The 15761-nt window shown below is 36.9% G+C and overlaps 1 protein-coding gene across 1 annotated transcript; it reads right to left on the reverse strand.

Moving 5' to 3' along the window:
- Positions 1-9040: 9040 nt before the first annotated feature.
- On the reverse strand, positions 9041-12300 carry LOC143878618 (uncharacterized). Its single transcript, XM_077380889.1, has 3 exons — positions 11628-12300; positions 11002-11133; positions 9041-9958 (listed from the first exon to the last, which is right to left on the reverse strand). Exons 1-3 carry the CDS (start codon positions 12158-12160, stop codon positions 9226-9228), a joined length of 1398 nt encoding a protein of 465 aa, XP_077237004.1. The 5' UTR covers positions 12161-12300; the 3' UTR covers positions 9041-9225.
- Between the last annotated feature and the right edge of the window lie 3461 nt (positions 12301-15761).

A 15761-nucleotide genomic window follows, 5' to 3' on the forward strand; every position in this document is an offset into this window, starting at 1 on the left:
CTAGGTGGCGACTCTGTCACTCTCTTTTGTGTGGAATTCGGATTGCCATAGTGATCCCAAGTTCACGAAAAAGATGAATTAAATCACACCTTACTAAGCTCGGCGGCTTACCCCTGCCCTTATGGGTACTGGGTTGCACATTTGTTTGCACCATATGGCTTGGTTGCTGCCTGCTTGGTTGGGTAATTAAAATCAATAATAAAAAGCACATGCCATTCGCGTGGGTACGAGAGACCAAGAGAGAGCGTGGCGGCTTGCGCCTCATACCCCTCTCGCGGGATCGGGTCCCACACCTAGCCTGCTTTCTTCTTCTCTGGCAAGCTCGTCGGAGCTCCGGTCAACAATAAATCACTTCGTTTCTCTCCCCTTCAAGCCTCACTGACCTTGTTCTTTCCTTATACCATCATTTCTTCATCAAATCTCTTTTGTTTTAGCCTTGAAACCCTAAGTCTTTTCTCTAGTTTTTTTAAGACCTAGCTTATGCCTGTAACCCTAGTTATGTTTTTCATCATTAGAAACCTTAGATTCAGCGATTTCTGGCCCTAATTCAATCTTTGATTTGATCTGAACTTATGCTCATCTAGTTCTCATCTAGATTTGGCTGAGCTTAGATTCCACTTTTCAAGTTCAGATCTCATTCTACTTGATTGCAATCTTGCTTGTTCTTGTCAAATGCTACCAGAGAGTGCTGGTTAGCTCAAGGTTCGGAGAAAGAAGATTTATAAGTCAAATGTGAATGATGAAGAAAAAAAGAGCGCCACTAGTTCGAATTTCAGGTTAATGACTTCGATCATCATCATTACTCCGATTCATCACAGGTAATTTCCAATATTCCTTTGGTTATCTTACTTTTTGAAGGAATTTCAGTTCTTTTTTGAAGAAATGATTTGATTCTCTGAGCCTTGCATTTGTAAGGTTTTTTATGCTGATAATTTAGAGTTCTTATTTTTAGTGTATGAGATTTCATGTTTGGATTCGATTATTTTTTAAGCACAAATGACCGACAGGTTGAATTGAACGTTTAACAACATTAGGAATAAAGGAATTATTAATTCAATCAATTCTGTATTTGAGTTATGTGTTCGTCAAGTTATAGACATAAATCGTATTGAGTTTCCACTAACTATGTTCAGATAGGTTTTGGTATTGGAAGGTAAAAATTATGCTAAGTTTATATAAGAAAAATTAATTGTATTCTCTAATTGTTTATTGTCCTTTTATGATAGAAAACCCTGATTTCTGGATAAAATTCTTTTGTTTCTTAGTGTTTCCTTTAAAATGAATCCCAAAATAATCATGTTTGATGATGCTTGATGTTATCATAGTATATCTGATAATAGTTTGAGATTGTTTTATTCTCCTTGATATTCCTATGCCTTTCCGGATAAGTGTTGACTTCAATATGGATACAGATAAGGTTTTAGCTATATTTTTCTAAGGGTTTTAATTTGAAATTTTCAATTTTGATTCTGAATTTTACATCTTATCTGAAAAGTCATGAAACACAATTTTCATATATGAGTGAACCTCGCTCTACTCTGTTTAACAATTTTCATATATGAGTGAACCTAGCTCTACTCTATTTTCATATATCTGAGTAGAGTTGAAGTTGAGTTGAGTGAACCTTGCTGATTTTCACAATGGTTTCTTCATTTAGTTTTTATTTTGTAATGTAAAATTTTGCTTGAGACGTTTTGTTTGCTATAAAGAAGTAGATTGAAGAATTATGTTATGCATGCTTTGAATTCAGTACTGAGATTTAATATAATGTGGACAATTTCATTTACTCACTAGGATTTTCTTTCTTTAATTGAATGAATGTGCCTAAGACATATTACTTTAGTGAGATGGGTTTTTATTGGAATATAATTGTAATGGTATCATTCTCTGTGGAAAATTCGTGTTTGTATTATCACATTTGGATAATGGTACTGCATATGATTGGAATATCATAAACACAATTATGGTTTGAAAATTGTAATTGCTCAGCTTATCTCATATCTGATGGTTGAGTAGAGAATATACTTAGCTTGTGATTACATGGCGGCAAAGGGTGATAGAGGTTTAGTACAGCTCACATTTTTCTTTTTACTCTCAGAGGAAATTAGGCTTTCATAGCAATACATGGTCAGCTGTGATGATAAAAGTTTGTGGTTTCCCAATTTTGAGTATCATGTGATTCGACTAATACATTAGTCTCGATTATGGTAATTTATAGTTTATCACCAAAGATGTATAGGGATATTCTTGTTCTTAGAATACGAGCCTTTATGATGTATGCCCTGTAAGTATGGGTATGATTCAATTTCATGGTGAGTTTAACACCAGAAAGGCTATTTAAGAATGGCATTAACTAATGTATAACTCCTTATATTCCAAAGTTATTGTACCCTTTAACTTGGTTATATGATAATGTAGGTTCTGCACATATATTAGCATCTTTATGGCTGATTACTTTCAGTGTAGAAACGTTTTATCAGAGGTCATTCATATCAGTTTTGAATACAAAGAGCAGATTTTATTTTTAGGTATTCTGTTAGTCCCTTTGAGGCAATAGTTATGTTTGGGTCAATAACATTGGTGGCCGTGATGATGGAATTTGGAGTTGTCGTTTTTGGTAAAAATGCATGCACATATGGTTTTTTCCCTTTATTGTCTGTATCAATCATGTGTAAATAGGTGTAGATGCATTTTCTTTAGTGTCTGATTTACTATGATTTTTTTTAATCTTGAACGTCTTGAATAATTACTGGGTTGTCTTTTCATCTTTGTTTTTAGTATCTTTGGGTCTGAGGTTCAAGTTATAAAGATGTTTTGAGAGGAATATTAGGCATTTTAATAGGTTCTGCATATTAGGTCATCTAATAGGTTTTTGTTTGAATTAGAAATTGTCCAATAGTTATCTAATTAAATGCTCTATTTTCTATGATATACCTTGTATTTGTGCACATGGACTTTACTCAATTTATGATGACTTTACATAGTTTTTCTTTATTTTTTGATATCTCGATAATACATGAATTGGGTCAATTTTCTTAAAAATAGTACACTCATAAAGGACAATGCTCATTCCTTTCTATATAAAAGTTCAAGATAAACAAATGTGTTTTATTTTCACAAAAGGCAGTATACACTTCTTGGTGCCAGGTTGCAATATTTAGATGATAACATTCAATTGCTGTATTTTTTTATGTTCAATTACAACAATAGTCAGTCTGGTTGAATGCTTTAAAATGTATATTGTTTCGTGGGACATTGGAATTCTTTAGACGTATAGGTGTACTGATAATAGTTCAAAGCTTTATTATCTCAACAGGTTGTCTCATAATAGTTATTACTTGGATGGACATTATAGTAATGTGTGTATAGGGAAGTTAGACGATTGTCTTACTAGGAAAGTCATTAAGAAAATCATATTCTTTATTTGCTTTATAGGAATTGTTGTTTTTTTCTCTTCTCTTGGTTTGAGGTTGATAATTAGGCTCTATTCAAGGCTTATTTCTCGGTTGAGAATCTGTATCATATTTTTTTACAATGCCAGTGCTTAAATTGTTCATTCATTTTAAGGATTATTTCCTCTATTCATTGTTAGGGCAATGAAGGAGTTATCCCAAGCCCATCCTTTAGGGGGACTTACTTAGTCTCGGTAATATCCCCTTCCTTCTTCTTCTTTCTATAGAGACTTTCTTAGTCTTTTAGACATCCTTGAACTTTAGGTTCCCTCTTCATTGCAAGGGCAATGAAAGAGTCATCTAGAGCCCCCCTTTTAGGGCACATACTTTGTCTCAATAGGTTGTCACACCTTTAGGAGATTATCCAAGTCTCACGTAGAGCCATCTTCTAAGTTAAAGACTAACTTAATTTTTTAGTTGCCCAAAACCTATTTATCATTGCTAGGGCAATGATAAGGTCACTTGGAGCCCTCGTAGGAGACATGCCTTGTCTCATTAGTGTTAGTTGTTTCCCCCATAAGAGACAAGGGTTAGAACTAATTAGGCTAATCTCACTTGCCCTAGTTTTTCAAATAGAAATTTTGAAAACACCAATTCGCCCCCCTCTTGGTTGTTGCCCTTTGGGATTTCACTTAGTCAGTCTCTGATGAAGATAAGAGTGAAATACTAAATGAGACTGAGCAAGTCTCGGAAAAGAGGAAAGAAGGAATGCTATGAGACTAATCAAGTCTCCTAGGGGTGAGCTCCCATGAGACTAGGCAAGTCTCTAGGAAAGAGCAAGGAGAAAGACAAGGGATGATAAAGAAACAAATTAAATCTAAGAAGACAATAGCATTCTATAAGAAGATTGATGACAAATGGGGCCGAGGCTACTAAGATCCTACAAGGGGTGAGTACTAATGCGAATATTATCCTAAGTATAAGCCTACTAGACAAGGCATTTTGTGTAAATTTTTGAAAGCAAATGTTGTTAATGTTAACCAGGAACAACAGAAAAAGAGCTTCGAATGCGCATAAAAAATAGTATCAGAATTCAACTATGCTTCTTTAGTAAACGAATGCAATTAAGAACCAGACTACATTCCTACTCAATGTAGAGTTCAATAATGTCAGCAATCTTTTAACTATGATCAGACGTGGGATTGTAAGAAAATCAAGAGTCAGCTAGGCCTCAAACATGTTGATTGCTTTCAGAAAGAGATACTAAATTGAAACAGTAGAATTTACAAAGGAAAATACCCTAACCAAGCCCAAGAGATATTCATGCATCTTATATTGAATAGAATCCCTATATTAACATTAAAAAGAATTTTGCCTGAAATTCACAAACATGAGCTCCCTTAGCAATAGACTCAGATTATCTTCACTAAAGTATGAGATCATCATATATTAGTAAAAGAAACCTCACCTTAAACAAACAATAACTTTAAAATGGAATTCTCCATGTAAATCTATCAAAATATTTACATTCTCATAGAGATTCATTTCTCAGACTAATATTAATACCAAAGGGAGTATATTACCATGGAAAGAACATGAACAAAACAATCGGTAACCATTACGAAAAGATCTTATAATTCGGCATTCATGAATCAAAATTCATGAACACTCCAAATTTTTTTTTTCAAAAGAAATTAAACTCTGCCCTAGTGCAGAATTTCAACAAACCGATCTATCTAAAAAATTTTACTCTAAACAAAAATTACGAAGTATCAAAACAATAATTTCATAGCAATTATCCTTTCGTTTGCTTGGAAACTTAGAGAAATTATTTCAATTCAACAAGATTAAAAACCTCATAAATTCTAAAAATTCATACGGAGGATAAAATCAGTTGAAAAGAATTTAGTTTTTTATCAAAACGTAAAACAAAATCTATCATAAACATCTAAGCTAAAGAGCTTGGCTGAAATTTACCATAATAATTCTATAGTAGCCACGATCATGGAATTTAAACTAGAATTCGATTGACATCTTCATTTGAACGCCAAATAATCCAAGAAAAATCCAAATCGCTGATCTAGTCCGGAATCAAAGGTCAGATCAGGATCCAAAACACAAAGATCAAGAGGCCGCGGATGAAAAATCTCAATTAAATATTCTAATTTGAATCCTCATCACAAAACAAGATAAATTGCTAACATAAGAAATCTGGATCACGAAAAACAAGTTCTTGATCTGATTTTTTTTTACACCAAGCAATTCATAAACATAATAGACTAAATCATAACATGTTCAATAGCAAACATCATGTTACCTATATCGATGAAATCTCTTCTTCTTCGGTATATTTCCTTCCTTTCTTCTTTCCCAACAAACCCCGAAAACTCTTCTTTTATAGTTCAAAAAAAACTTTCAAGGAAGATCCGAAACAGATCTTACCATTTTATTTCTTTAGAGAAATGAGAATAGTGATGAAATAATTCTCTTAGAAATTATCAGAGAAAGAAAAGATAGGGCTGAGTCTATGCCTTGGTCTGAAAAAAAGATTAGGAGGAGATCCAGATCTAAGGCTTAACTCTAAGATGAATTAGAGTTCGAAGAATCAAGGATAACAATAGAAAAGATTGATTTGTAGGGAAGAAAACAACCTGAGATGGCAGATCTTGCCGAAAATAGATCACCGGAGCAGAGGATTCAACCAGAAGAAAGCAATGGCTTAGATTGATCTTCGGCAAAATGGCCGGAGAAGATGACCTTCCTATCTCTCTCTCTCTCTCTCTCTAGAAGAGATAACAAACCCTAGCAAATGAGAGGATTGATCTCTATTTATAGAATTTTGCTTAATTTTTGACCCGTAAGTCTCCTTGGACAACCCCTTTGTGTTGTATTTTAGCTTGGCTTTGTTGAATAAAAGTGCTCTACGGGAAAAGTGTTTAGTGAAAGATTTAGGTAGGATAAACCACCCCCTTTTCTAGTTAGCTTAGATCTCAAGCTAAGTTGCTCTTCTGATTTGGTTAACTCACCCCTCTTCTATTCTAGTGTATAGGTTAGCTAGTTAACTAGATAATTCACTCCCCTTTTTGCACTGTGATGTAAACTCGGCTCGTCTTATTAGGTAATTTTTGTCCGATTCTTCTGAAATTTTGCAAGGACCTTCTTAGGATCCTAAATACTCTTGAGTGAATTTTAGGACTAATTCACTTATTTGTGGGATTTTTATTCAAATATGATGGTTTAGGGTCCAGTAAAAAAGGGGTGTCTACAGACGTGTCATTTGTAGTTCTGACACTAGTTACTGCTCCACCTTACATATCTTTAATCATATCAACATATTTAGTAAGTAATTTTTTCCTTTCAAGTACCCACCACATAACACTCCTAGGAACCTTATCATATGCTTTCTACATATCAATGAAAATTATATGAAGATCCTTTTTATTTTCTCTAAATCTCTCCATTAACCGCCTAATCAACAAGATGGCTTCCATAATCGATCGTCCGAGCATGAAGCCAAACTGATTCTCTAACACCTTAGTCTCTTTTCTTAGTCTATGCTCAATTACCCTCTCCCAAAGCTTCATGGTGTGACTCATTAGCTTAATTGCTCGATAATTGGTGCAACTCTATATATCCCCATTATCTTATAAATAGGCACTAATATACTCTTCCTCCACTCATCAGGCACCTTCTTAGTCTTCAAAATATTTTTAAGTAATCTAGTTAACCAAACCAAACACACATCACCCAAGCATCTCCAAGTCTCAATAGGAATACTGTCAGGCCCCATAGCCTTACCTAATTTCATCCTTTTCATAGCTACTCTTACCTCTGATGTTCGGATTCTAAGGACAAACCTCCGATTTGTATCATCAAAAGCATTATCAAGTTCTCCCAAATTCGCTACGGGTTCTCCATTAAATAACTTATTGAAGTAACTTCTGCACCTCTCTTTAACCTCATTTTCTTTTACTAACAATCTTTGATTCTTGTCTTTGATGCATTTTATATGATTCAAGTCCCTTCTATTTCTTTCTCTCATCTTAGCAAGCTAGTAAACATCTTTTCACCCTTTTTCGTCCCTAACCTGTGGCACAAATCCTCATAGGCCTTGCCTCTAGCTTCCCTTATTGCCTTCTTAGCTTCTTTTTTAGCCAATTTATACTTTTCAATGTTTTCCTCATTTCTACACTCATGCAAGCATTTATAACACTTCATTTTAGACCTAATCGCATTTTGAACCTCCTCATTCCATCACCACGTATCTTTAGATGGCGGCCCACTCCCCTATCCAGCCACTTTCCTATTATAAATAGACATCTCATTCCACATAATATAAGCCCATTTGTCACGACTCCAAGGTCCTTCTTTAAACAATCTATCCTTAACATATATCCCCTTTGAGATTCCACCACCTAGTCCTCAGATGTCTAATATCTCTATATTTTCTCTTCCAACATTTAATGCATAAGTCAGATTAAAGTACAAAAAAAAGAAGATAAAATTGACATGGGTGGAAGTGTCTAAATTTAGTTCGAATTAACTTCCACCATGTTATTCTTTTATTTATAATGCCTAGGGAAGATTAGAAACCACTTTCTCCTATATCTGTTTGTCATCCATTGCTTTGTGACTTAGGACGATATCTATGATTACATGCATCACAGATATTTTGATTGACTATGTATCTTATACCTTAAAGACATTATATCGTATGGTTGAGGATCTTCTTCCCGCTTTGGTGCCAACAACAACCACCTCAAGACAAGTGAAAGTCTATCCATGTGATCACCTTTTGTCACTGCAACACGATCATGTCTTGGTTCAACCAAGTTCACTGATTGACATTTCCCTCTCTAATCCTTTCTTTGTTTGTTCTTCTTTCCTAGTTGTATTTTTAGACCGTAGGCTTCAGCTACTTTCTTTTCGTTTGATTAGCTGTGTTACTTTGTCATTCATCTGAAATTTTGTTAATTGCATGTGTACACTAGATTCAAGCATTTGGTTCACTGACCCCCCTCTGTGTAGGACTTCAAAGTCATGTATTGTTGATGACTAACATGTGATTTAAATGTCTGCGTTACTTTAGAAAGTTCACGCTGAGTCCTAGTGTCCGCATATTCAAGTCCAAGTCCCCAAAGAGTCATGGACAGTTTGGCAAAGTCTTTCAGGTATTTAAAATCCCGCGCGACTAACCCCCCTAAATGACACATTGAACTCTGCTGAAAATTCTCCAAACCTAGTGAATTACGACCAGCATGCGAGTAAGCAGTTTGAAACCAAATTTCACTTTCTTATTTTTAGCTCCTATACATTTTTTTCATTTTCAGTTTTGAGTGTCAACTTCCCAGGTTTGATAGATGTGAGGATTTTAAGATAAATAGAATGGTTTTTAAGTATAACTAATGAGCGGAGCTAGAGCTAACCAGGAACCATAGAAGCTTAAGAAAGAGAACGTGTGAAGCTCACTTTATTAACATTACAATAGCAAAGGAAATCATAAAAATAATACTTAAATATCTATCCTAAGGTGTAATTATCAACTAAACGGGGTTATGTTTCCAAATTTCCAAGGGAAGTGATATCTTCACCCCCTTCTCTTCCCCGGGCCACCGACCTCTAGCGTATTTATTACAACTCTTTTTATTACAACTCTTTTTATACTTAAGGGGATGAATATATCATTTCCTAATATTTCTAACTACAAAACTGCAGTGGGACCCTTTAAAAATATGTGAGACTCCAATGAATGCCATGCGTCCCATCGATTTCGCCAATGGGATCATCCGGACAGTAGATTCTATGATCCGCGGCTGATACTGATCTTGAGCTCTTAATTCTCTTTCTTGGAGGGAAAAATGTCATCCATGCTATTGCTACTGCTTCCGGAATTAAACATGGCATCTGCAAGATCCACCACCAGATTTTCTGTCTCTCTCTCAACTTGCACGTGCGAAGAGTGCGGAGAATCGATAGGCATGCTACCACTTTCTCCACCCGTGCCGAAACCCTGAGATGTTCCCATGTGCGGCGAATCTGAACGCGCATGGCTACTTTCCCCGCTCGCCTCGAAACCCCGAAACATTCCCACGTGTGAATCTTCAAGGGCATATTTGTCTTTTCCAGCTTGCATGTGCGAAGCCTGTATTGGCACGTGGCTACTTTCGCCGCCCATATTGAAATCTCCAAACATTCCCATGTGTGAACTTACAAGGATATCCTTGTCCTTTTCACCTTTCGCTTGAGAAGATCCGGTGCCTACCGAGAAATCCCCATACGATAGGAGAGGGGTATTTTTGTCTTTTTCATTCATATCAAAATTCCCAGGAAACCAACTTCCAAGGCCAAATGAGGTAGCTGGAGGGAATGTTTGGGTCCTTTCAGGGATCATGTCTGCTTTGTTGAGGTCCGCCGAGGGGACAGAGCCTAGAGGGGTGGCCGAGGTTTGGCACGTGTGGCGGCCACGATATGTGACTTCGAAAATGTTCGGGTCGTGGTTCATTCGTTGCACTAGCTTCTTTGCTTCGCACCCTTGCAAAATCCTGTGCGTACATCGGTAGTAGCTCCTGTGATGGGCGTGTAAGAAACGTTAAGGGGTATTTTTGTCATTTAAAAGGGATTTTCTAAGCAATTTTGGCTGTTCTATCATGCAATTAAAAACCAGCCATGAAATGGCTTTCTACGAAATTGCCTACCAAATCTCTTGTAAAACAAATTTTGACTAAAATGAGCTCCTTAATTAAATGCTCAAAATGCCCCCACAAACTTTTGGAATATTGTTGACACCTCCAAGTGCCTTCAATTCTTCGTTGCCTTGTGTAGTTTCTAACATATTTCCTATGCCTTTCATAGTCGAAATGTCACCGTCTATCAAACCGCTTTGCAATATGATATTGGGTTATACGAAATGGAAATGATATTTCCACCCATTTTGTTTCTCTTCCTAATCTTTCTCGTTCCGTTTCTTTCTACTTAAAATGGGCGTAAAATAAATTTTACGTGCTTTTTCCACTAAAACGGGTGTAAATTTTGTTTTATGCCCATTTTACGTCTAAAGAAACAGACCCTCTATGTAAGATGGGCATAAAGTTTGATTTTATCCCTCAAATGAGCGTTAAATTTTGGGAAGTGTTAGTATTTTGATGAGGGCACTCCTCACTTTATTAAAATTACGGTATGGCCAGCACCATAGGATGATCCAAGCCGTCCATTAAATGGGCCACATCTTAAATAGGTTGTGCCCCAAAACTCATTTCCATAGGTTGATCCTAACCCTCCGATCTATAGGGGTTAGGATCAACCCTCTAACATTCAGATCGGAGGGTTAGGATCAACATACGGAAATGATTTTTAGGGCACAACCTATTTAGGCTGTGGCCCATCTAATGGATGGCTTGGATCATCCTATGGTGCGGGCCATACCGTACTTTTAATAAAGTAAGGAGTGCCCTCATCAAAATACTGATAACATTTCCCATTAAATTTATTTTACACCCATTTTACACTGAAAGAGTGGGGAAATAATATCATTTCTCTTAAAACCTAGAAAGCTAACTATCCTTTGTATTATGGTCCCACAAATATTTGTCCTGGCATTTTATTAAATTACCTTGGGTATCTACAGCCAAGGATCTCTTTCTGCCCGTATTTTCTCCAAGTGTACCCATCATTAGGAGGATTGTCCAAATTACCCGTGCCAGATCCCGCCACCCTCTTGGTGAATCTCTCCGTGTCAGCTTTCCTGTCAACATTATGAGATTCAGTATATAGCTGTTAACCGAGGTTTATTTGTATCCTTGGATAAATGACTAGCTACCCTCTGTCCATGTCAACCGTTAATATTAATTAGGAAAAAATTGGTGAACAGCGGACCCGAAAATTTGACAATTTCAAAGTAAACTTATCCAAGTAAGATAATTGGTAAAACAAATAGCAGGATAGCCAACCCGTGAACACCCTATCCAAGGATTTGCATATCTGCCGTGAATAGCTCCAAAACAAGTCTAGTGAATTCACGACCTTATGATCATTTAAGAGAATATTTATGTAAATAAGAGAAATTATATGATGATCCATCCTTGATGTTTGATCCAACAACAACACACTTTTGTTGGATATCAAGGGCCATACTTCTATAGATCACCCGTAATGACCGAAATTCAAGACTATACTAAGCTTCTATTTATGTAAATAAATGCTTAGTATAGTCTTGAATTTTACCTCCTCGAATTTTACCTCCTCCTTGATTGTTTGCCAGAATCCGACGACGTGGTCACCTGTAATTCTCCTTCCCTTCTCGCACCTGTAGAAGCCTCTCCACCCACAGAGCTAAAATAGCCCATCTTGGTATCCGATTCCGGTCCCCTCATTCCGGTCGTTGTTGCCGGAATCTCCAATCCCAATTCTAAAGGGGGTGTCATAGCCATGGTGCTCTGCGACAAGAGGCGCACGTCGAATGGATTCCTTCCGGCTAATGCCACATCATGGAGAAGCTCTATGGGTTGTGTGTAACTACTACTCAATTCCGGCGCCACTCGGCCACCGGATTCCGGTTGCGAACACGCCGCCCTTTCGAAGATGTTTGTATAGGGAGATGGGTTTTGAGAATTCAATATATTCATGGCTTTGTTGAAGACATTCACAATTTCTTCACAAGAATAATAAAGAATGCCGGGTTGGTTTTCCAAGTTTGGGAGATTTTGTTGAAGGTCTTTGGCTAACTCACACCCATGACAGATTAGAGACAAGGTTTCCTGGGTTTCATCCATGGGAGCTTGTTTATTTTGTGTGTGTGTTGTAATGAAGAAGTTGAGGAGATTTAAATGGGGAAAGGCACCTCTTGGTGGGTTTCCATGTTTGTTCACTTGGGAGGAATCTATTTAGAAAAAATTGTCAGTTCTGCACTTTATGATACGGTAGAGAAGAAGGATTTAGGAAGGAATGACTTGGTCACGGTCTTAGGATTCTATTCAATGTGTGTTGGGTCTAGGGGGAGACCCGTGCTTTGAAAAGAAGCGTGAATTTTGGAGAATTTCTTCAAAGAAAATACCAAGAAGTCTCTGTTTCCACTACATAAAAAAGAGAGCTGTCCGTCAAATACAATTCATCATAGGAAGTGATATTGGCACTGCCATGTTTTGATAATCGCACTAACTCACCTTGGCTTTTATTATTTAACCAGTTGTCAAAAAATTATTACAATTCCCCAAAAGTTCTCAAAAGCCAATCAAAAACGAAAAAGACATGGCGAGTTAGTGAAATTACCAAAACATGGAAAGGCCAATACATCACAACGTCTTGTACGTTCTTATCATATAAGTGAGTTGTATTTGATGAACCGCATTTTGTGTATAACCTTGAAATAATATTTCAAGCTCATATCCAATAAATACAATAAATACACATATGTGAATTATATGAGCTCTAGCTCAGAAACATTTTCCATATATATATATATATATGAGAAAACGGTTCCTACACATATGTGTTGAGAGTTCTCTACACACTAGCTTAAAATACAGTGGGGGCCCACATTGTTTGGGTGATCCAAGCCATCCATTTTAAAGGCCCTCACATAGATAGGGTGTCTACAAAAAATCAGATCCATAGGATCATCCTAACCCTACGATTTGTGGAGGTAAAATGGATGTCTTTAAACCTTCACAAATTAGTCCATTTTTTGCCTCCACAGTTCGAATGGTTAGGATGATCCTATGGATCTGATTTTTTGTGGACACCCTATCTATGTGAGGGCCTTAAAAATGAATGGTTTGGATCACCCAAATAATGTGGCCCCCACTGTATTTTAAGCTAGTGTGTAGATAACTTATCTGCACATATGTGTAGGAACCGTTTTCTCTATATATAGATAGGGTGTCCACAAAAAATCAGATCTATAGGATCATCCTAACCATTCGAACTGTGGAGGCAAAAAATGGACTAATTTGTGAAGGTTTAAAGACATCCATTTTACCTCCACAAATCGTAGGGTTGGGATGATCCTATGGATCTAATTTTTTGTAGACACCCTATCTATGTGAGGGCCTTTAAAATGGATGGCTTGGATCACCCAAACAATGTGGGCCCCCACTGTATTTTAAGCTAGTGTGTAGAGAACTCTTTACACATATGTGTAGGAACCGATATATATATATATATATATATATATATGAGAAAACGGTTCCTACACATATGTGTAGAGAGTTCTCTACACACTAGCTTAAAATACAGTGGGGGCCCACATTGTTTGGGTGATCCAAGCCATCCATTTTAAAGGCCCTCACATAGATAGGGTGTCTACAAAAAATCAGATCCATAAGATCATCCCAACCCTACGATTTGTGGAGGTAAAATGGATGTCTTTAAACCTTTACAAATTAGTCCATTTTTTGCCTCCACAGTTCGAATGGTTAGGATGATCCTATGGATCTGATTTTTTGTGGACACCCTATCTATGTGAGGGCCTTAAAAATGAATGGTTTGGATCACCCAAATAATGTGGCCCCCACTGTATTTTAAGCTAGTGTGTAGATAACTTATCTACACATATGTGTAGGAACCGTTTTCTCTATATATATATATATATATATATATATATATATATATATATATAGAGGAAAATGATTGTGAGCTTGAAGCTCATATAGCTTATATGAGCTTGAGGGCCCAAACACATGGGTCCCACATTTTTTGTGGTGATCCAAACCATTCATTTGCAAGGCCCCATAATAGATAGAGTGTGTGCCAAAAGTCAGCTCCATTGGATCATCCTAACCCCTCGAAAAGCGGAGGGCAAAAATGGGCAGATTTGTGGCAAACGGTGTCTGTCCATTTTGCCATCCACTTTTGGATGGGTTAGGATGATCCAATGGGGCTGATTTTTTGTACACACCCTATCTATGTAAGGGCATGTCAAATGAATGCTTTGGATCATCCTAACAATGTGGGCCCACATGTATTTGGCCCTCAAGCTCATATAAGCTATATGAGCTTCAAGCTCACAATCAAACCCATGTAGTATGGCGCAGCCTGAGCAAGCCACTATAAATATACTATCTCCATGTAGTTTGACTCATCAAACCCATTCATTTTATAGGACCTCACATAGATAGCGTGTTCCTAAGAAACCATCTACATATCATAATCCTAACCATTCAATCTATAGGAGCCTAATTTCTAGCCATCCATTTCAAAACCTCCACAAATCATAACCCTAACCATAACCTATAATCCTAACCAAAACTATAACCATAATCCTACCTATAACCCACAGAATGAATGGGTTGGATGAGTCAAACAACTATGGGAGAGGTGTATTTAGAGGGCTGCTCAGGCTGCGCGATACCTCAGAAATCTTTTCCTATATATATATATATATATATGAGAAAACAGTTTCTACACACATGTGTAGATAAATTATTTACATACTAGCTTAAAATACAGTGGAGGCCCACATTGTTTGGATGATCCAAACCATTCATTTGATTGGCACTCACATAGATAGGGTGTCCACAAAAAATCAGCTCCATAGGATCAACCTAACCCTTCGAACCGTGGAGGCAAAAAATGGATAGATTTGTGAAGGTTTATACACGTCCATTTTACCTCCACAAATCGTAGGGTTGGGATGATCATATGGAGCTGATTTTTTATGGACTCCCTATCTATATGAGGGCCAATCAAATGAATGGTTTGGATCACCCAAACAATATGCCCTCCATTGTATTTTAAGCTAGTGTGTAGATAACTTATCTACACGTGTGTAGAAACCGTTCTCTCTCTCTCTCTCTCTCTCTCTCTCTCTATATATATATATATATATATATATATATATATATATATATATATATATATATATATATATATATACTAGCAAAAAATCACGTGCGATGCACGGGCCGACAAAGAATTGTACAAACCACATCATAGGTTGATCTAAACCGTCCATGTGATGGAACACAACATAAATAGGTTGTGCCCGTAAAATAATTTCCATAGGCATCACCTAGCCCTCCAATCTATAGAGGTTTCCATAATTGTTGTTCCTCTTAAGGTGCCCATAATTCATCAAGATTTTTACAGGTGTTCTGCATTCGCAATATCAAACTTTCCGTAATTTGACCCGCACATAGTGAATAAGGAAAAGTAGTCCCCGATAGCCCAACCCGATCGACCCGATTTCCAATTCGGGTTGATTTTTCCCAACCCAACCCAACCCAACCCGATTTGCAAAAAAGCTTAACCCGACCCAACCCAAAATTCTGGTTGAACCCGACCCGCGTTGGAACATCCAAGTAACAACAATGGTTTCAAATTATATATAGTGATAATGTCCTCACTACCATATTTTATAATGGCACTACTCACCGT

Source organism: Tasmannia lanceolata, unplaced genomic scaffold (genome assembly GCF_043159265.1).
Source record: "Tasmannia lanceolata isolate RefF3 unplaced genomic scaffold, GAP_Taslan_0.1 ptg000006l, whole genome shotgun sequence".
NCBI classification, from domain to species: Eukaryota; Viridiplantae; Streptophyta; class Magnoliopsida; order Canellales; family Winteraceae; genus Tasmannia; species Tasmannia lanceolata.